Source organism: Melopsittacus undulatus, chromosome Z (assembly GCF_012275295.1).
Source record: "Melopsittacus undulatus isolate bMelUnd1 chromosome Z, bMelUnd1.mat.Z, whole genome shotgun sequence".
Lineage (NCBI taxonomy): Eukaryota > Metazoa > Chordata > Aves > Psittaciformes > Psittaculidae > Melopsittacus > Melopsittacus undulatus.
Window position 1 is genome coordinate 10,471,310 of NC_047557.1, and position 22,130 is coordinate 10,493,439.

The following is a 22,130-nucleotide window of genomic DNA, read 5'->3' on the forward strand; positions in this document are numbered from 1 at the left end:
TTGGGTTGGAAAGGACCTTAAGATCATCCAGTTCCAACCCCCTGCCATGGGCAGGGACACCTCACACTAAACCATATCACCCAAGGCTTCGTCCAACCTGGCCTTGAACACTGCCAGGGATGGAGCATTCACAACTTCCCTGGGCAACCCATTCCAGTGCCTCACCACCCTAACAGTAAAGAATTTCTTCCTTATACCCAATCTAAACTTCCTCTGTTTAAGTTTTAACCCATTACCCCTTGTCCTGTCTCTACAGTCCCTAATGAATAGTCCCTCACCAGCATCCCTGTAGGCCCCCTTCAGATACTGGAAGGCTGCTATGAGGTCTCCATGCAGCCTTCTCTTCTCCAGGCTGAACAGACCCAACTTTCTCAGCCTGTCTTCATACAGGAGGTGCTTCAGTCCCTGATCATCCTCGTGGCCTCCTCTGGACTTGTTCCAACAGTTCCATGTCCTTTTTATGTTGAGGACACCAGAACTGCACATAATACTCCAAGTGAGGTCTCCCGAGAGCAGAGTAGAGGGGCAGGATCACCTCCTCTGACCTGCTGGTCACACTCCTTTGGATGCAGCTCAGGATACGGTTGCTTTCTGGGCTGCTTTGCTTGGACTCTCTGTTGAGATGAATGTGCGTGTTTTCTGTTGTCCCCACTGTTCCATCCCATGGCCATATATCCCCACAGGGAGGGAGAGGAGAATTATGGAGAGATAAGGAGAGGATTCCCAAGCACCTGCTGAGTGCTGTGACCACAAACAATGAGGATGGGACGGCTCAGCACCATTATGCTGACCACTGGAAGAGGAACTGGTCCCAGAAATGTCCCAAAGGAAAGCCCAGGGGCCTTGGTAACAGCTGTGGGGACATCAGAGGCCAATTCTACAGCATTAATGACCATAAGGTTTTCTGCCAGCACAAATGCATCCAAGGCAGCAAGCTCATGACCAGGTTATGACATTACAAGACCTATTTGGGATCCAGCCTTTTGGTTTAGCAATGTGTATTATCTAGGCTAACCTCACACTAGATGGAAATCTAAAACTGGGTAGCCACTAGCTCCATCCCCTTCGTCCTCTCCACACCAATGCACCCCTCACCCACCAGCATGGCCCCTCAGCACCAAGAACCATACAGGCACCAAGAAGTCACAGTATACAGCAAACCACCTAGTTTTAAGGGTGGGACTCTAAGCCTCTGTTGTTTGTGGCTGATTTGTTCCTGTCCTCTCCAGCTTCCCCACTGTGTAAGCCCAGGTAGTCATGCCAGCTACAAGACAGTCCCTGGTTGTGTTGGGTGAAATGATGAAGGGGAGATGTGAGGCTGAGGTGCAACAGCACAGCCGATCAGGAGACCAGGCAGTGGAAATGGAAGCCCAAAGTTAGAACAGTTTAAGCCTCCCTGGAATGTCACCCTAAAGCCTGAGCAAGCATCTTGCAGGGGTTAAAATACAAGGGCTGTCTGTCCTCAAAAGCCATTTTCTGCAGTGACTGAGCACCTGGGTGTAACAGCAAGAGCTGAAATGATGAGAGAGGTGCTGAGACACCTTCCCCAGGACAATGTAGGAATCTGTAACTCCAGGAAGAGCCTGGAGTTGTGCTATCAGTCTGCAGTGAGGAACTCAGACAGGGGCAGTGACTGTGCAAGAGTTAAAAACCAAATGGGATCGGAACAAAAGTCAGCACAGGAATCCCAGGCAAGCCATTCTCAACTCTTTCCAGAGGAAAAAGAGACCAAAGGTTTCATAGCACCAATTGATGTCACACAGTGGTTCAGGGCAGTAAGGATTTCCAGCCCCCATCAAAGCTGCAGGGAGAACTTGGTTGGGATGTGTCCAAAAACCATGGTCACTGTCCTCAGCCTTTGCTCATGAAGAAAGCAATACACTGATCAGGTAAGGGTGGGTTTGGGGTAGCTCACTTGTGGCATGGAGTCCCATGTAGAACACTGAGGTCAAGAGCGAGATAAGCACCAGACACTGGAGCTCATGCCAAGGCCACTCCTGCCATTGGGACAACTACTCCAGACTCCCCTTTCCTTCTGATCAGATCCAATATGAGATGAGCCAATGTTCTGTCACTGCATCTTAATTGTTCACAATCAGCAACTGCCATTCAGCAGCACAAGCTCAGAAACACATCAGAAGCCCTGGCTGCTACAGCCTAGCCCATGGGGACACCAACATGCCGAGACCACAGGTGCAGAGCTCCTTGGTCATGGACAGAGTTCTCCCTGCTACCACTCCCTAACAAGCTGAGCCTGCTTCAGGCTGTATGAGGTAGCCCAGAGCACTCCCTAGTGTCCTCCCTGTGGCTGAGGAAGGAAAATGGGAGTGAGTGTAGGGCAGGAGGGGCCTCACTACAGAGCAACCAACTCACTTTAAAGAGTAGCAGCTGCCAGTGAGACCCCAGGAACTATGTGCATGTGTAACCATGTGTGCTTCACTTCCAGCATGAAAACTGAGCATGTGAAGAGAAGTGGTGGCTGCAGAACCTTCCTTCTCCTCCCAACCTCCTCTCCCCTTGTCAGCAGGCCCCTTTCCCATGAATGTCTGCACAGGCATGGTGACACCCTGCTGACCACTGAAGTTGCACAATGGGTACAGTTGTCAGGAAAGTAGCAGCAAGAACCACCCCCCACCCTGCTGGTGTTTCTCCAGAGGAGCACTTCTTGGGCTCCTGCAGCAGAGTCCTCCTGCTGTCAACGAACACCCATAGAGAGCTCTGACCTCCACTGCTGAGAAACACCATCACGACGAGCGGGCAACAGTTGGCTCCAGTCCTTTTGTGCGGTGCTGAGGCAGGAGCTGGGGATAAACCCTGTCTGCTGTCGGCAGGCACTCGTAGCTGCTGGCTCATGGATCCTTCCCAGCCCCAGCGAGGAAAGGAGACAACCACAGCCTCGGCCGATGAGCAGGTTGGGTTCCCCACATCTCCAGTGCTACCTGAGCTGAAGCTGCCTGAACCAGGTGCTGACAGCACAGTCCACACGCATCACCAGGGAGATCCCCAGCAAGAGGCAGATGCTGCTCACCACAAAGCCCAGTGACTCAAAGAGGAACCTGCAGGTAACAACAGATGCAGTAAGGGTATGGCAGCTGATGTGCCTGCAAAGACAGGCTGCTACCCTCACCCCCAGCAGGCTGGTTATCCTGAGAGGCTGGTAGAATCCCAGACCCTAGAACACGAGTTACATTCACTCCCCAGCAATTGCTGCTTGCAAGCTATAAACCAAGCATGCCTCTAGTTTAGAGGCCATTGAGGACAACACCCAGGTGGGCTTCTTAATCCCTCAGAAGTTAAGGCCAACCAACACAAATCTATTAGGTTTGCTAGTTTAGCATTTCTGGGTTTACCATTTTTGGTCTGGTATCCCTGCCTTTGGCTCTCTGCCCTGAATATTCTTAGCTTCCAGGTGGGTTCTGTATGTCTTTGGAAATCAAGATAAGGTGAGAAATTTCCAGGCTCTAGTTCAAGTCCAGCTTCTGAATTTAAAGCAGGAATTAGTTAAGGACAGTCCTGTAGCCTCTGCTAGGCAGGAAGAGTCAGAAGATCGATCACAGGGTCTCTTCCAGCATTACTGTCTATGAACTCTAGTCAAGACATCAGGGACAGGAGCCCTAACCCAGCATTAGAGCAACTCCTGGGACTTACTTGGGGGCAAAGACCTTCCAGACCATGAGATGCCTCCTGAGAATCATAGCTGCACAAACACAGGCCAGAAGCTGCAGGGGAGATCATGAAAAACAGGTTACAGATTACCCTGGAGAGAACTCCTGGGCACTGTGTTCACATCTGAAGGTTCTACTAAGCTGTGCACACCAGAAATAAGCATCCCAAAGAGAATTCCCTTCCACTGTGTCCTCAGATCAGGAAACAGAAGCAGTTTGAGGCACACGCAGGCCCTCCTGAGGCCAGACTGGGACAGTACAGAGGAGGACTCACACTGTGGCTAACCTGACCTGGTATTTCACTGAGAGGAACACTCCTGCTCTCTGCTACAGGGCCTGAGCCCTCCCTTGCACTGTGTCTGGTGTGGACACACAGGAAAATGATTTGAAGAGCTAAATCCCAGAAAGCTATTGGCTTCTTTCATGGGATTAAATTTCTGGTGTTTAGCTCCCCATATCACCACAGCACAGGATCAGATGAAAACCAGAGCTGGTACAAAATAGATAGGCATGGTGGGGAAGAGGGGGAGTAGGATTACAACCCTGCAGTTTCTGAACAGACATTCCCCCTCTGAGCAGACAGGTATGAAAAGCAGCTTAATCTGCACTGCGGCTTCTGTGCTGGAGCCCTTCTCAAAGCACAGAGCAAATGGCATGGTTGAAAAGCAGCTTAATCTGCACTGTGGCTTCTGTGCTGGAGCCCTTCTCAAAGCACAGAGCAAATGGCACGGTTGAAAAGAGGACTTGTGCAGCTGCCCTTCCACCAGACATGTCACCCATAGGCCTGTCTGTGCCCTGCCTGACCCCTTTCCCTCATCAGAGTGCCCCATGATTCCCAGAGCACACCAATTTCCTGTTAGACAGCCTTCTCGGCAGCCTTCCCACCTCTGTCCATACCTGTGCCCCAAGGACAAAGAGGTACTTCAGCCCCAGCTGCAGCAAAGCAGTGGAGAACTTCTCTGGGGACTCCCGCAGCCTCATCTCCATCATGTGCTCCTCCACCTCCTGCAGTTCCTCTCGGGGTTCCTTCTTGGGCTTCTTCTTCTGCGAGCTGGGCATCTCACACAGAAAGGGCCAAAGCAGGAGCAGAGGGCAGCCAACTACCTCAAGGACAAAGGCACATGAAGTTACTCAAGCCCAGGAGGTGAAGAGCAGTCTAGGCTCTGCCATCATGCCTGGATGTGCAGGAAGCGTGTACCCCAGCTCCAGTTTGCTGTTCAGGCATAACTGCATGGAGGCTGCAGGCCACGGGCATCTCTGTGGCCCCAGAAGGGGACAGTGAAGATGCTGCTGTTCAGCTGGTGCTGGAGCCTTCATCGCCTCGTGCTCAGCCTGCAGGCCTCCAGACAAGGCAAAGCAGTGAACCGTGTCTGCTCAGGCTCAACAGCCCAGGAAGAAAGTGATTTACCTGCAAAGAGGATATGGGAGGCAAAGGTGTTGGCGCCCACCAGGACAGCAGGCAGGAGGTTGGTGCTGTGGTCAAGGTGGAAGCCCACAAAAGCTGCATTCCAATGGATGGCTGGGAAGATGGGCTGGTGGCCTGTGGAATAGAAGAACTGGGAAGCAGCAAGGAGCCAGGAGATGACTGCATACCAGGGCACAGAAAAAGGCTCTGAGAGACACAAAAAAATAAAAAGGGAAGGGGAAGAAAGATCAACACTGAGGAACAAGACAGATCCATAGCAAAAAACAGCTATTGACTTTTCTTCTAGATTCCTTTTCCATGCTGTCTGCTTTGAAGATAGAAACCAGTAAGGCTCCCACCACAGATACAGCGAAGAGCCAGGCATGCCTCTGCTTCCCTCTGCTGGACCCAGTCAGCAACAGCGGGGTTTGATGCCTGCTTGCACTCTGGGGAGAAGGGATAGGTATAGAACCCCCTTCCCTGACACAAGGGACAACTCCTCTTCCTGCATTATGTCCCTGCTGCATGTATCTCTACTAGAGGATTGAAGCAGCTCCAATACAGCTAGGAGGATCCCTGAGGATCAGTGTAACACCACCCCCCGAGAGCAGACAGGATCCTGCTGCTCCTGCTGGAAATAAGACAGTCACAGCAGATAAGGCCCCGGCTCTCACACCCAGAGGATGCTCTACTGAGCCCTGACTCACCAGCATCTCCAGCAAGGCCTCTGGCACGCGTGTGGATGTGCAGCAGCACAAAGGCCTCCAGGAAGAGGAGCAGGAAGGCAAGACTCAGCCGCTCACTGTGCAGAAGCATCAAGAGGAAGCCCAGTAGGGTGAGTGCTATGACCAGGGCTGCTGAATACACACTGCCCAACCCATATGCTGCAATAGTGGCCCTGCAGCTGCCCCGCTCCAGGCGGTTCTTCTGAGACTCCTGCATCCTCTTGTAGATCTGAGGGATGACGTGGAGGAAGTCCACTTCAGAGCTAGGAGCCCCCAGGTATGGAGTGACGATGGATCCTGCCGACTCCCACGTGTCCTTTGCAAACACTGTCAGCGGGTTGCACAACAGGAGCAGCAGCCCCATGGATGCTAGTCCATAGACAGCCCACGGAAAGGCAACAATTGCCACTTGCACCAGCTCCTGCAGCTTACCTAGAGAGTCATCAGCGCTGGAGACAACTGCCCAGTAGCAGGCGATGCAGAGGACCAGCAGTGGGAAACCCCAGCGCACAAAGAGCACGAGGGGGTCTGAGCTGTTGAGGTTGCCATAGTGTCGCAGCCAGCTCCGCACTGCATAGACCAGCCCGGCCAGCAAGGCCACGCACAGGAGGTAGAAGAGGTTCTTGGCCCGTGTATTTCTCAGGCTGGCAAGCGGGGAGAGGAAAAGAGAAGGCCGGCACTGAGGAATTTCTTCACGGCACTGGTGGAAGAAACCAGAGAGGCGCACGCAGACCAGGAGCGTGGCCACAAGGCACAGCAGGTACCACATCTCTCTCCGGTAAGAACTAAAGCCAAGGACCTGCTGCTTGGGGCCTTCTGGTACAGTCAGGCGGCCATCCCAGTGGAGCTTCCCCACTAGCAGCATCACCAGCGAGGCCAGCAGGAATGGGGCCACCCGGGCCTCGGCCACAACAAAGCTATCGGAGAACATGGCTCCACAGCGGAAGAGCAGAATGCCCATGGGGAATGCCAGCCCCAGCCAGGCTCGCAGTCTCTGCCTTAGACCAGTGCTGGCCAAAGGTGGCTGACTGCCCACCAAAAGGGCTCGCTTGGGATACCGGCCCCACCAGTGCCAGAAAAATCCCAGCTGAGAAGCAGCGGCTGTGCATGAGGACACCAGGAGGAGATCCAGCCCCTCCTGGGTGAACACATGGGCCAGCCCAAGCAGAACAGCCACCACAAGGCCCCAGAGCAGTGGGTACAGGAGGCAGCTGCGGTAGAAGGAGTCTGACGATGCAGCCAGCTCTGCAGCCATGTAGCAGAGCAAGCAGGAAGCAGCAATAAGGGTGCAGCCCCCCACCATACGCAGGGAGTTGAAGCGGGCCCAGGACTGGGTGCACACAGCCCGTGCCTCCCGCAGGTAGACCTGGAAGCGACTGATGAGACTTCCCAGCCTGGACTCCAGCTCCGGAGGCACCAATGTTGCCCCCTGCACCTGGTCCAAGAGCTGAGTGTGCTCCTCCACAGCGCCGGAGAAGAGCTCCTGCAGGCGCTGGAGCTGCTCTGCTGGCAGGTCCTGAGCCACCAGCGAGTAGGACTGCAGGAAGCGGTCCACCTGTGGGAGAGGACACAGGTTTAGACAGAACACTGGGAATGAGATTCACTGCCTTACACAGGTCCCTTCAGAATGGAAACAGGCCCAGTATGCTACCCCTGCAAGAACAAACCTAGCTCCAGCGGCATCACCCAGGGGTGGTCACCCATATCCAGGATGTGACTGACAGGAGCACAATCCCTTTGCCAAAGTGACATCCCTCTCAAGTGAAGTATCCACACCGACAGCCAAACTGGCTCCTTGTGCATCACTAAGGGCTTTTACACAGTCTTTGTATAGGTCCTGCAAAACTTTGAGTTGTTACAAGCTATTAATCTGCACTCAGTGTTGTTCTTACTTTGTTTCCTGAGGACAGATATTAAATTAAAGAGCTTATAGTGGATCAAATCAAACTGTTCCCCCTTCTTCAATATAGCCACATTAACACACTGTACTATAGTCTAAGGAGAGTTTGTTCTGTTTTCTTCTCCTTTCAATAAAACAGCAGTAGAGGCAACTATGACCCCAAAGTCATAAAAAAAGTCTCACAAAGGCATTACCAGGGCAGGATGCCCTTACAAACATCCAGCTGCTCAACAGTAGATCTGCTCAAGCCCAAAAACACACCCAGGACTTCACATGCCTTACAGCTGCCTCCGAGCACGGACACAATCAGTCTGCTCCTGTCCATGAATGGCAAATGTATGCACCAGCTCTCTTGCAGGCCTGCACAACCTCCCTGGTATGCAAAATCTTCAACACGATTGAGCCAGAAACCTTCTCAAATGAGTGCAAGTATTTAAGCAGGCAGACTGGGTAACAATTTCTAGCTGATGATAATAAATATCCTCAGTAACATAAACTATCACCTCCAAATGACAAAGCACTGTGCTGATCTATAAATACACAGAAGAGAGGCTGAACATTTCTTTCTTCCCATCAACAGCCATATCCTCTCCTCACTGACTTGCACCAGTGGTGTACACCTGGCACACTGAGGAGCTGGCTGGAGGAGTTATTCTTGTGCTCCTTGCAATCCAGGAGTCCTTCAAAGCCACACTGGCACTTTGGTGACACATGCCCTGCAACAAATCTGGTTCTGAGGCATGCTGAAAGCCACAAGACAGCCCTCACGTCCTCCATGGAGGCTCTGGCTTTCCCTGGCACGTGGCCTGCTTCATTGCCTGGACTTCTTTTACACCTGGTATAGTCACTCCCAGTTTTTGTCATTCAGCTTTTGGGGCTGTATTTTGTTGTGCTTGGTGTTAACTGTTCTTTCCCTATCCTGCTTTACTGTCACGTGTTACATGGTGTTTATTTAGTCCTTCATTACTGTTCTTTTGCCACTGATCTAGAATAGCTAACCCCATTTCTCCTCCAGAACTGAAGCAGCATCAAAACACCCATTTATGCTCCTGAATCCCCATTAATGAGACTTGCCCCTAGTCATCTTCAGTCTTGAGGAACCAGCCTCTTCACCAGCCTCCCCAGTTACCAAATCCACCTCTGACCACTGGAGACCAACCCTCATCCTGAAGTGAATGCCACTTTCCCTGGCAGTATTTTCCACACCACTGAACTCAACACCAAGCACTAAAAGGGTGTATCTCAACAGGTGTACTAAACAGGTATCTCATTTCTCTGTTTGGAAAATGGTGCCACCTGTTACTGAAGCAAACACTGCAAAAAGGTAACTCTTCAAAATAAGTTCTCCACAAAGGTAACACCATGTCACTGCCCCACCCCCACCAAATAGAAGAGGTTTGTCCTTAAACAACCATTCCTTCTCCTCTCTGGCTCAATGGGAGGCCTACTGTAGGGTGTACCTGCTTGGCGTTGATGTGATAGACTGAGAGCTGCTGCAAGGCTGCAGACACGGTGTCGCTGTCCCCGGAGAACAGCTCAGCCATCACCTCCCCTATGTTACTGTAGGGGATGGGCACACCCAGCAGCAGGGCCACAGTGGGCACCAAGTTCACCTGGGGAATGGCCTCGGGCTCCTGGAGAGACAGGGGAGGAATCAGAAATTCAGGAAGCACACAGCAACACAGCTTTTTACTTGGGCTGGAGGGTGATAGGGAAGATAATCCCCTCTTCAGAGAGGAATCTGGGGAAGCCAGGAGTGGGAAAACACAGAGACAGGCAGAAGTTCTGCAATTCCCAAAGGTCCTGTGGAGGGGAGGTCCCCAGCTATGGCCCTGGCTAACACCTTACCTGACCTCACCTCAAAACCCCTCAGAGTCTGAACACAGGTCCCAAACCCTTCACCCACCTGCATCCTTTGTTAGCTTTTTCACTGTTCTCCTAGGTAAGGTGACAGACTCCCCTCAGCCTAAACAATCCCACTAGAACCATTACGCTCTGTACCCCCAGGATGCAGCATTCACCCCAGATGCCACCTCAGGCAGTGACAGCTAAGGATAGATTCTTCTCACCTCTGGAGGACCAGTGCCAAATAGGGGTGTTCTGCTGTACACAAACAGCGCTGCATTCACTTCCTTCTCGCTCTCGCCACCATGGTCTCCAGTCTCTGTCATGCCGTGGTCCCCAGCCACCAGAAGAAGGGTGTCATTCCCCAGGTGATCCACCAAGGACCTGTCATCAGTATAAGGAAGGTCAGCTCCTACCTGGGCACAGGCCCAAAGAGCCCAAGTAAGAGAGGACATAAGCCCACCAAATCTGGCTGCACCACAGAGGTGAAGTCCACAAAAAGATATGGGCAAAACCAGCTGCTGATGCAGAGCTGTAACTGAGCCAGGTGCAAGGGCAATGGATACTTTAAAACCAAACTGGAAATGCAGAGCCCTGAGCCAACATGGACTGATCTTGCATTGGCCCCAGTGAATGGCGGCTGGTTCCTCAGTGCCTTCAGGGATTCTGACAAAACACAATTCAAAAGAAGGATTCCCAATAGGAATGAATTTTAGTCTGCTTCTATTTGGGTCCTATATATCGCTTCATGTTGTGTGAGCAATCTCTTAAGGAAAAAGGGGGGATTTGTCCCCCAGGTATGCTGTAAGTATGCACTCTCAGGTGCAGCAGGGCAAGTTACCTGCTCCTTGTAACAACAACAAGTAAAGCAGTCCTGAGACTTGAAAGCTGCAGCATTTTGAGCTGAGGCATGGCTGTATGATCAGGATTTCTGACCTCTGACCACAGAGGTGCAGATCATGGGCCTGTGCAGTAAATGCAGCATTCCCTAGCCAGGGTTCTCCAGCTGACTCTCAAACACTAGCCAACCCCAATGTGAAAGTCTCCATTTCAGAGATCGAAGGAGTGAGGCTCAGCCATACTGCAGCTGCACCAGCACCTGATGGTTTAGTTGGGAACCAAACCTCCAAGGCCTGAAGACAGCCTTACCTCTGAAACCAAACCTCTTATGAACACGTGTCTACACAACGATGACTGCACCACAGCTGGGGTTTCAGCTGCCACTGGCCAAAGCCATTCTCCTTGTAAGAGGCACAGTAAGCATTCCCTGTTGTCCTCTGCATCCATAAATACCCGGGGAAGACCCCACCAGCTTGCCTGAAGGAAGAGGCCAGCTTGCAACCCTGCACCAATCACCTGAGCATCTCGTTCATCTGGGTGAGCTTCTTTGCCATTTCAGGATGGTCAGGCCCATGTTTATGTCCACAGTGGTCCACACCAAGGAAGTGAGCAATCAGCATGTCCCATTCACCACTGTCCACTGCAGAACAAGAGCACCCTTATCACATGCTAGCCTTGGGTTCAGGACAGGCTCTATGCATGGATCCTCCCACCAGAGCTTTCCGGTTGCCTCTGGAAACTGCTGTTTCTTCCCCCCCTGCCATTGTCACTCCCAGCTGTCAAGCAGATGGATGCAGGTTTTAAGAGGCAAGCTCTTGGTCTGCAGATGCCAAGCAATATCACAGGGAGTTCAATGCCCAGCACTGCCCCAGTATCCATGGGTTTTATTCACCATCCTGCAGTAGCAGAATGGCCCAAGTCACATTGAAACACCCTTAACAAGAACAGCCACAAACTGTGCTAAACCAAAGGGATGTTCAGAAAAAGGAGAACCCAGAACACCAGTCCTCCCCTGGAGATATTTCAAGTTGGACTCATCAACACGCGCCTCTGCATCCCAGTCAGGATATGGATGCAGAATACCAATCAATGCCCTTCATAGCTAGAAAGTTACTCCAGCCTCTCCCCCTTGCTTCAGGGCTGTGACACATGAAAACCAACATATCTGGAGTTAAACAATAAACTGCAGAACCACAGGCACAAGGACACCTCTGTGAAAGGCCACTGCACCCTTGATTCACTTAGATTCATACACAGAGAAGGCAAAGAGCATTCCCCTTGGTCCCAGAATCTCAGAGAGGAGTCTGAAATCACCTAAAATTCACAAACCAATCTCACATGTCACCTTTCTCCCAGGACTCAGCACTATCCACACTGCGCTCACAGCAGTGCTGTGCCCTAGCATCCCGGCTGCATGTCCCAGAGCACTGTGCACCTGCCTGGGCAGCCACATGTCAAGCTAAGCTGCTCCTCCTGCTCCATCTTGGCAGTGTGTATCTAGGACAGATGCAGATGCCTAACCTCATCCCATCAAGCTGCATCCTCTCCCAAATGGAAGAAAGGTATTTACAGGATCAGTTTACAGGCCCCAAAAGCTGGCTTATCAGCTACAGCACTATAATCCCCAGGCAGCAGTGTGTGACTGTCTGGTGCCACTTTGCAATAGGAAAAACTCATCAGCCCTACCCCAAACTTGCAGCAGGACCCCCATATAAATTAAAAAATTACCATAAAATGATTTGGGTTGGAAGGCACATTAAAGCTCATCCAGTTCCACCCCCTGCCATGAGCAGGGATATCTTTCACTGGACCAGACTGCTCCAAGCCCTGTCCAACCTGGCCTTGAAAAGGGCCAGGGATGGGGCAGCCACAGTTTCTCTGGGTAACCTGTGTGTCGTGGTTTAAGCCCAGCTGGTAACTCAGGACCATGCAGCTGTTCGCTCACCCCTTCCCTTCTTCCTCCCCCTGCTCCTGGAGGGATGGGGAGGAGAATCAAAAGGACGTAACTCCCACAGGTTAAGAGCAGTCCAGTAACTAAGGTATAACACAAAACCACTGCTGCTGTCACCAGTAATAATAATGATAAGGGAAATAACAAGGAGAGAGAATACAACCGCTCACCACACACTGACCAATACCCAGCCAGACCCAAGCAGTGATCTGGTCCTTCCGGGTAACTGCCCCCAGTTTCTATACTGGGCATGACATGCTGTGGTATGGAATACCCCTTCAGCTAGTCTGGATCAGCGGTCCTGTCTCTGCTCCCCCCCAGCTTCCAGTGGCCCTCTTCCCTGGCAGAGCTTGAGAGACTGAAAAGTCCTTGATCAGAGTAAACACTACTGGGCAGCAAGTAAAAACATCGGTATCAGCGCTGTTTCCAGCCTGAAAGTCAAAACCACAGCACTGCACCAGCTACTAAGAAAGAGAGAAATTAACCCAAGACACTGTGCCAGGGCATCACCACCCTCACAGGTAAGAACTTCTCCCTAACACTTCACCTCAATCTCCCCTCTGTCAGGCTAAAGCCATTTCCCCTTGTCTTGTTACTACGTGCCCTTGTCAAAAGCCCCTCTCCAGATTTCTTGTCACCCTCTTTTAGATACTAGAAGACTGTCACAAGGTCTCCCTGAAGCCTTCTCTTCTCCGGAATGAGCAACCCCAACACTCTCAGCCTTTATTCATGGAAGAGGTGCTCCAGGCCTGTGATTGTCTTAGCAGCACACATTGCCAGGCCATAGTGAGCTTCTTGTTAACCAACACCCTAAGTGCTTCTCCTCAGGGCTGCTCTCAACCCAGTCTCCACCCAGCCTGTATTTGTGCTTGGGATTGCCCTGACCCAGGTACAGCACTTAACCAGGACTTGGGGAAAGAGCTGCTTACCAGTTGGATACAGATGCTGCAGGATCCCATCGTCCACAGTGTGAAGATCCTTCACGTTAAAAGAAGGGAAGAAATACGAGCGGAAAAACTTCTTTGGGAAGAGTCCTTCCCAAGTGTCATCACCCATGAAGACCACTCTTCTGCCTGAGTTAGTAAGAAAGGAATTAATGAGACCAGGGAGCTTACCCAAGTCATGCTGTTATCCAACCTAGCACAGAGAGCCTGGGCAGATCCAGGTCAGGGCCTGGAGCACTGGCTCCTCTTCAACCCACACTCAGAAGTGACCTAAAATTAAAATGACCATCTGGCTGATGATAAATGAGTTTGAATACAGGCAGCAACCAACCCTGTTTCTGAGCCTACAAGGGCCCTCCACATCATGTCCACTTGCACCAAACCCACCTATGACACAGCACCCCAGCAGAAAGACCAGTGGGTTGAACAGATCAGGAAGCGGGCCTGTTAGTACAGTACCTGCTTACACTAACACAGCACTTAGGAAGGTTCAGCATGAAGCACACAGACCCTTGCTCAAGGCCCCTGTGTACAATACAGGACAGTAGATAATCGCTGTAGCCATGAGCCCTGCCTCCAGTTTGTAATACTACTATGGTGTGTTTTCCTACACAGAAAAAGAGAAGGTAAAAGCACTGGTCCTTCCCACTGACCTCGCTCTGCTTGCTCTGCCTGCCACCACCAAACCCTACACATTTCCACACAGACTCTCTGGCCTGGGAGCAGAACTATTTCCTGCAAGGTCACTGCTCTTGCACTATAAGGTCTATCTCTGTTTTTTGCCTTGAATGATTTGTTCAGTTTGGCCTCCTTGCTTGCATACAAGGACAACCCAGCCATGTTACTTCATCCCAAGCACTAGTATTTGCGTCACTCTGAGCCCTGGAAGGAAATCTCTGTGGATAATACTGACTGTGTCCCATTCCCTTCTCTCTATTCCATTGTCCTAACTTAACAAGCCTTTCACAGCTCCACTAAGCACCAAACACCATAGAAAGTGCAATGAGGTTGCTGCCCAACAGCTGCAGCCAGCCAGGCAGGCTTGTGCCTGAACGAATGCCATACAGCACACTCCTCCTAGTAGGCACCAGCTCCTCCCTCGTAGCACAGCTCACCTGAATGCAAACATGACATGACCGACTGCCCTTGGCTTAGTGCAGCCATTCCTGGAGGTGACCTTGTGGCAGTCGCCATCACCACAACCACTTTCACCTGGTTTCTTGTAATCTTTGAAGATGATGAAGCCATGGTCTTAGCTCCTTCCTACTCCCAGTACAGGATGGGGAAACCCTGACTACATGACAACTGTCATCTGAGCAGGGCTAGAGAGTTAGCTGATAGGGTGGAGGTGTTGCAAGCAGCTCCCTTCAAAGGAGAGGGGAATAAAGGTCTTGTGTGAGCACTGGCCAGTGATTTGCTCCTGCCCACCTACCGTTCTGCACCAGCTGTGCCAGCAGATTGTCCTCCTGGATTGCATAGGTGGCAAAGTTGCTTCCCACATCGATGAACGTGGGAAGTGAGCCGGTGGTGAGGCCCTTGATGCGCTGCATGGTGGCAGTGGGGGGATCAGCTCGGAAGCGGTAGAGACGGGCATGGCGGGGCTGGGAGGTGGTGAGGTGGTGCAGGAAACTCAGCTTGTTCTCGTAGGGCAGCGGGCTGGCTTTGGCTGGGTTGAAGCGGGCGAACTCGAAGCGGAGGGCGTCAATGATGACAAGCACGGCCTTGGAGAAGCGCTGGGGTGCCCAGCAGGAACCCGGCGGGAGGCTCTGTCCCTGCCAGGGTGGCGGCAGGAGCGGGTCCGAGCAGGAGCTGCTGCTGGCGAGCTCGATGCGGGTGAGCAGGAAGCCGCTCATGAAGAGCCCGATGCCAGCAAAGAAAAGCAGGCAGACCCAGGCCAGGAACAGCAGCACCGGCCACCGCTGCATCCTGAGGGAACAGACGGGCAGGCTTGGGCCTGGCACCACCCCGACACTTCCCAACCCGACACCCCGGCTTCACCTCACACCACAGGCCCCGGTGCACCCCGAGTTATCGGGACATCACCTCACAGCCAAGCCCCTGCACCCCAAACCCCAACCTCCCCTCAGGGCCCTCCGAACCCTTCCCGTCTCCGTCCCATCCCGTCCCACCTGCGGCCGCCTCGGCCCCGCCGCCTCCCCCCGGAAGCCCCGCGTGGAGCACCGGCTGCCCTAGAGCGGCGGCTGTGGGAACGGCAGCGCCCCCTGGCGGGTTGGAGCCGCTGAGCGCCCCCAGGGTTACGGCATCCCCGAGCTCTCCCAGCTCCACAGCGGTGTCCCTCTTCATTAGTTAATTAGTTGATTGATTGCGAGGGGTGTCCCCCTCCTTGCACTCTATGGAGGAGCCGCGGTCTGGCAGGGCAGCTAACGGGAGAAGAAGGGGACAATGAGGATCACCAGGGGGAACTGGAGCAGCTCTGCTCTGGAGCCAGGCTGAGAGAGCTGGGCTGGGGCAGCCTGGACAAGAGAAGGCTCCTGAAGGGGAGACCTGAGAGCAGCTCCAGTGCCTAAAGGGGCTGCAGGAAAGCTGGAGAGGGGCTTGGGACAAGGGCCTGTAGGGACAGGACAAGGGGAATGGCTTTAACCTGACAGGGGAGACTGAGATGAGCTCTTAGGCAGAAGCTCTTCCCTGTGAGGGTGCTGAGGCGCTGGCACAGGGTGCCCAGAGAAGCTGTAGCTGCCCCATCCCTGGCAGTGCTCAAGGCCAGGTTGGACACAGGGGCTTGGAGTAACCTGGTCCAGTGGAAGGTGTCCCTGCCCATGGCAGGGGTTGGAGCTGGATGAGCTTTAAGGTCCTTTCCAATCCAGCCCATTCTGGATCAGGCCTCTCTGCCTTGGGAAAGGGCTGCCCAGCTCCTCCTGTATATCATCGTGTCTGTGCAAACTCCTGTTAGGAGCCTGTTTAGGAGCGACAGCCCCTCTTCAATGGCAGATAGTGGGGTCAGGCTCCCAGGGACCCACTGCAGCAGCACTGGTACCATTTATTCCATGATTGAAATCCAAATACAAAATAAGGACTGAGGGAAAGAGAACACCTGACCAGGGAAGACAGCCGAAGAGGACTGCCGTATCCCAGCAGGTCCCGAGCGAGGATGAGCGATGCTGCTGGCCCTGCTAGCTGGAGCCAGCCTGCTCTGCCTTGAGCACCTCAGTGGTGGGAGGCTGGGGTTCTTCACAGGCTGGAGGTGCCTCATCCTGGGTCTTCACAGTCTGTTGCTTGGTCAACGTGGTGTAGATGGCCAGGGCCTGGAGGGAGTGAGAGCACCATGGAGGAGATGAACAGAGGAGGGGACCTGATCCCAATGGGCTGCCCCTTTCACACCTCATCAGGTAAGAAACAGGGTCCCTCCAATCACACTAACCTGTGCAACCATGTTGGTGACATCGCCAGTGTTGGAGGGCAGCAGGAGGGTGTTGGAGTCTTTTGCAAGATTGGAGAAGGCATTCACATATTGCTCTGCCACTGAGAGAGAGGCGGCAGCACTGCCATGCTGTGGACAGAGGGACAGGGTTCAGGACTGGGTCATGTACCACCAAGGCATCACCCAGAGCCCCACCCCTGGCTCGTCATGGTCCCCAGGACAGCAAACCCCTCACTTGCTGCTTTTGAAGTGCCCAAGAGAGAGCCAGGTACCAGCCGTGGTTCTACCTGTCCAGCACCAAAGCAGTTGCTGTCCCAAGGAGCCATCACTCACCTGCTGTGCCAGAGCAGCTGCCAGTAGTTGAATAGCCTCTGCTTTTGCCCTGGCCTTGACCAGCATGGCATTGGCTTCTCCTGCAATGAACCACAGCAGAACACACATCAGAACTGCCACAAAGTACTTGCAAGGAGAAAATCAAGGCAATTTCATGCATGCAAAACCTCCTCTTCCCCAACAGCAGCGTGGCTGTGTTCCTGCCACACACCTCCTGCTGCCCCAGGCTGTGGGACAGCCACACACACAGCTTGAAGGCCCCAGGAGGGAAGGATCAGCGTGGCTGAGGAAGCCTGGCACACAAAGAGTGATGTGATCTCTTCCCAGGGGCATCATCCCTCAGTGCAGAGGGCTGTGGACCCCCAAATCCTAGCCTAGGTGCACTACCAGCAGCTTTGTTGATCTGTTCAGCTTTCTCAGCTTCTGATGCCAGGATCTGGGCCTGCTTCTGCCCCTCAGCCACGTTGATAGCCGATTCCCTCGTCCCCTCCGACTCCAGCACTGTCGCCCGCTTCCGTCGCTCTGCCTCCACCTGCAAACACAGGTTGGACACCACGGCCATGCTGGAGAAATCCCACCCATGGGGCAAGACAAGAAACTTTTCCCTCTTGTTCCAGACCACCCTCCTAGGGAGTCAAACCTGCATCTGCATAGATTCTTTCACACGTGGGGGTACATGGATGTCCTTGATCTCGTAGCGCAGGCAACGGATGCCCCAGCAGTCTGAAGCCTGGTTGATGGCATCCACAATGTTGGCATTGAGGGACTCACGCTCCTGCGAGGCACAAAGGGAATGGCAGAAAGCAAAGAAGAGGTACTTAGGATGAAACAGTGATCAAGGTGGAAATAGACACCATCTCTCACAGGCCACAGCCAGCCAGAAAAACCCATCTCCACAGGCATAAAGCAGTGTCACATGCTTCCCGTATCTCTTGAAGAGGTCTCCATTTCCTAAGGATGGCAGTGTCCCAGACTGAAATTGCTGGGATACAAACACCTGGTGTACATCTGGATACAAACACTGCAGGAATGCCAACAGCTCCTGTTCCTGCTCAGCAAACACAGCATGAGGGTTGCAGCCCCCATGACCCAAGTCAGTCAGGTCATTAATTCTGGGCTTGAGCAAAGTGTCACTGCCTCAAGAGAAACGCAGCTGGACCAGCTGGGTCTGGGCACATGCCACCCCATCAGCCTTTCCAACTAACCCAGGGCAGGGTAAAAAATAGCTCCTGTTAGAAAAAATAACCGAAACAGGACCCATCTCAAAGGATTCACTAACAGGTCAACTGGAAACAGAAGCCAGAATCCCTCTAAGCAAAGGACATTTTGCTGTTAAGGCCATCAGCCTTCCCTGTGGCTGAGGGAGAGGCTGCTTCATGATCTACCTCCCCAGCTCACCCTGAAGACTCTGTCGAGGGAGAGTTTGCCAAGTTCAGATCTCATGGTGGTCTGGGCCAGCTGGGTCACTGCGTACTCAGGATCTTCCACCCCATAGCTGGCCTGGAAAGCAGGAGCAAACAACAGAGTCAAATGGCAGTGCTGAGAAGGAACCCCCTGAACAAGGCAGGATAGGAAAACAAGAAACCTGCCACAGACACTCCTGCCAAAGAGAAGCAGAGTCTGGAGCCACGGGAGGGATTTGGGTGCTCAGCCCACCCGCCTCACAGGGCACATCAAGCCAGGCAGAGGGTGAGGCATGTGCTGAGGGAAGAAGGGAGCCAGTTGAGCAGCACATCACACACAAACCATGTGGGGCATAGCTCAGAGGCTGCAAGTTTGGCAATACCTTGTAGGGGTCCATAACCCGCAAATAGAGAACACCATCGATCTGGAGGGTGACGTTATCTGGCAGGAGAGAAAAACACATCCTGTTTACTGCAGCAGCAAAGACAGACATGGCAAGTCCCTCTCCCTCAACAGAATCAGCAGAGCTGAGCAGGGTCATCCCTTTCCTTCCTGGTGTAAGGAGCAAGGCACGGAAGAGGGACAGGCTGAAAACAGATCTTCTTGTCTAAGAGGCTTTATAAAAGGACGTGCCTCAGAAAGCACTGTATATTGACTGCACTAATAAACAAGAAGTCTCAGGTTTCCAGAGCAAAACGTTTCATGCCCTTGTTACCTTCATAAAGATAGAAACAGAAAAAAACCAAGACACAACAAAACCATAACACTAGAATTTAACAGAGCTGCCCATTAACTTGAAATCTTTTTATCAGAAACAGAGAGGGGTTTTTGTGGTGCACAACAGGAAAACATCTAAAAACCAGCTTGCTACCTTAGTACATTCAACCCAGCACAAAGAGGCAGCTGCAGCCCCAAGAGGACAGTCAGGACCTGATGGGTCCTGCTATACTGCAGCTGTCTATACTGCTCAGCACCAGCAGCATAGAGAACCCAGGGACAGGGCTGAGTGCAGGAGCCTGGGCCATTTCCACTTGTCCCTAAAAAGTCCTCTGCCTGCCCCAGACGCAGCAGCAGGAAAGGGGCAGGACACAGAAGCTGTTCCTTACCCAGGGTGACAGCTGACTGCTCTGGGACGTTAATGACGATTTCTTTGAGGCTCTGCACATAACGAATCCGATCCAGCAGAGGGATGAGGAAGTTCAAACCCTGGGAAAAGGGTGGGATTAGATGGCTGAGACCTCCAATCTGTTCTCTTTCCCCCCAAATAAAGCTGTGCAAAGGAAGTACGCTACAAGCTGCAGATACTGCAGGCAAAACATGCTTTACACATGGGGAAAACTCAGGTTTCTCAGTGCTTTCAATATCCCACCGAGGGAAATTAGGCTACAGATAGATCCGGAAGAATAAGCTTGGAACCCCCAAATCCTCGCACAGCTTTAGGAACCTGCAGAATCCAGAAGAGGAGAAAAGCGTCTCCTTACAGGCTCGAGGATTCGGTGGAACTTGCCCATCCTCTCCACCACCCAAGCCTCTTGCTGCGGCACAAACAGAACCCCAATATTCATAGGCAGGCTGGAGTTCCAGCGGTGCGGAGCTGGGGCCAGCCATGCTGCACGCTTCAGCTGATGGGAGCGCTGCAGGAAGGAGAAAGGATGGGATTGAGACCGGCTGCACCTCAGAGCCCTGCACCAACCCTGCTTTCCCATCAGGGATCACTGCTTATAGCCCTAATACACCAGGGTAGCTCTGATGTCCCCAGCAAGCCTGCCTGTGCTGTGTGAGGGACACAGGCTGCCCCCATAGGGTTCAGATGTGGGACCCAGAGACAGTGTGAGTATCCCTGGGGGCATGGAGCTTTCTCCATGTCCCATGTCTCCATGTCCCGTATCTCCATGTCCCCCCTTGCCTCACATCCCCACTCTGGAGGAGGAATAACGCCTCCCTGACACAGCCAGGGTGTGTGTGGGTCTCTTCTGCCCCACTCAGCCCTACACCTTAGAATCCCAGAATGGTTTGGGTTGAAGGGAACTTAAAGCTCATCCAGTTCTAAACCCTGTCACAGGCAGGGACACCTTCCACTGGAGCAGCTGCTCCAAGCCCCTGTGTCCAACCTGGCCTTGAGCACTGCCAGGGATGGGGCAGCCACAGCTTCTCTGGGCACCCTGTGCCAGCGCCTCAGCACCCTCACAGGGAAGAGCTTGTACCTTTTATCTAACCTAAACCTCCTGTGTCAGTTTAAAGCCATTCCTCCTTGCACTATTACTAGAACATTCCTCTCTGAAGTCTTCTAAAAGGCTTCTTCCTTATATCCAACCTAAACCTCCCGTTCGAACCCACCACCCCTTGTCCTCTCACTGCCAGTCCCTGACCAAGAGCCCCCTCAGACACCCGAGGGCTGCCATGCCCAGCTCAGACCCATCTTCCCACCCCACTTCCCCTGTCCCTGCCCACCTCCCGCCCTCCTCCAGGACCCGCTTCCCCCGGGCGCTCCCTCAGCTCTCCCCATTTAACCCCTTATCCCATCCCACCCCATCCCGTCCCATCCCATCCCACCGCTCCCCTCACCTGCAGCAGCCCGAGGCCTGCCCCGGCCCGGCCCGCGGCCCTCGCCAGCATGGCTCCGGCCGCCCGCCCTCCTTCCCCTCCGCCCCGCTGCCCCGGAAGGCCTCCGGAGCCACCTCCCCTTCCGTGCAGGCCGCGGTCGGGAAGAGCCGGGAGCGGATTGCGGTTCCAAGTGGTGTTTATTAAGTTAGACCCGACCTCGGGAGCTCCCCGTGCTCCGTGTATCCCCAGAACCCCTCAGGTACGGCCATGGCTGATGCCCCCTCTCCGCAGGGCTCCTGACCGCCCTCAGCGCCGCTCCACGTCCCTTCCACGCGTCAGGCAGAGGATCCTTGGCAATCACCTCATCCCAGACCCCATCCATGTCTCTTTCCCAAGGACCATGGCAATGGGCACATCCCTGTCAGCCACAGCCCCTCTGGGCTCCGGCCCCCCGTGCCCAGCAGATCTCATCCTCTCGGAGGGGTTTAACACAGCTCCAGTGCAGGAGCTGCTCCCGGCTGCTGCCCGGTCACCCTCTCTTCCACAGCATCCACATCCCCATTCACCCTCCCCGTCCCCATGATCCTCATGATCCCTGCGCTGCCGGGGCCTCATCCATCACCGACAGGAGGGGGAGCAGAGCAGCACAGCACCTCCGAGCCTCAGCACAAGCCTGCTCTGAGCTCCCAGCAACAATAAATACTAATAAATACAAACTCTTCCACACTTCCTGCTCCCAATCCCGGGAACAGCGAGGGCAGCCTCACCCGCAGCCCCCAGCACAACCCTTCACTCCCCCCCCCACAGCCATAGCCAAGTGTCCAGCGCTGCCATAAGGACATGTCCCTGGAATGCTGCAGGGCACAGTGTCCACACTGCTTGGAAGCACTTGGGGCAGGTGATGCTTCAAGGCAGTGCTCGATGCTGGCCCTTCACTCATCCCTGCCGCGCTGGAGGCTCCTGGAGGGTGCAGGTCAGGCCCGGGGTGAGTAGCAGGGATTCCTCGGCATCTCCGTGAAGGATTTCAGTTCATAGGGGATGCCCGAGTCAACCTCGATGGACTTGCGGGAGAAGAGCAGCCGGATGTCATTGTGAAGGTAGATCTTCCCCGACTTGGAGCTGTGAAACCTGCATGGAGACAAGAACAGGGATGTGGGGACACCAAGCAGGAGAGCTTCGGTGGGAGGTCAAGGTG

General features: G+C 53.5%; 3 protein-coding genes across 7 annotated transcripts in view; all 3 read right to left on the reverse strand.

Moving 5' to 3' along the window:
- Positions 1-1,013: 1,013 nt before the first annotated feature.
- PIGO (phosphatidylinositol glycan anchor biosynthesis class O) lies at positions 1,014-15,462 on the reverse strand. Its single transcript, XM_034073128.1, has 11 exons — positions 15,405-15,462; positions 14,708-15,201; positions 13,261-13,404; positions 10,897-11,020; positions 9,765-9,924; positions 9,156-9,329; positions 5,778-7,350; positions 5,074-5,277; positions 4,563-4,765; positions 3,649-3,719; positions 1,014-3,056 (listed from the first exon to the last, which is right to left on the reverse strand). The coding sequence occupies exons 2-11, from the start codon at positions 15,198-15,200 to the stop codon at positions 2,936-2,938; spliced, it is 3,267 nt and encodes a 1,088-aa protein (XP_033929019.1). The 5' UTR covers position 15,201; positions 15,405-15,462; the 3' UTR covers positions 1,014-2,935.
- A 779-nt stretch (positions 15,463-16,241) lies between these two features.
- Positions 16,242-21,016, reverse strand: STOML2 (stomatin like 2). The gene is made up of 10 exons (XM_034072798.1): positions 20,957-21,016; positions 19,873-20,025; positions 19,498-19,597; positions 18,774-18,832; positions 18,386-18,487; positions 17,628-17,762; positions 17,375-17,519; positions 16,988-17,067; positions 16,655-16,783; positions 16,242-16,538 (listed from the first exon to the last, which is right to left on the reverse strand). Exons 1-10 carry the CDS (start codon positions 21,005-21,007, stop codon positions 16,407-16,409), a joined length of 1,086 nt encoding a protein of 361 aa, XP_033928689.1. The 5' UTR covers positions 21,008-21,016; the 3' UTR covers positions 16,242-16,406.
- Positions 21,017-21,481: 465 nt separating this feature from the next.
- ATOSB (atos homolog B) overlaps positions 21,482-22,130 on the reverse strand; it is a 38,386-nt gene continuing 37,737 nt past the window's right edge. For all 5 annotated transcript variants that reach the window (XM_034073233.1, XM_034073231.1, XM_034073232.1 and 2 more), the window contains one exon: positions 21,482-22,063. In XM_034073233.1, the coding sequence (XP_033929124.1) occupies positions 21,910-22,063 (154 nt within the window). In that variant the 3' untranslated portion in view covers positions 21,482-21,909. The remainder of the gene's footprint in view (positions 22,064-22,130) is intronic.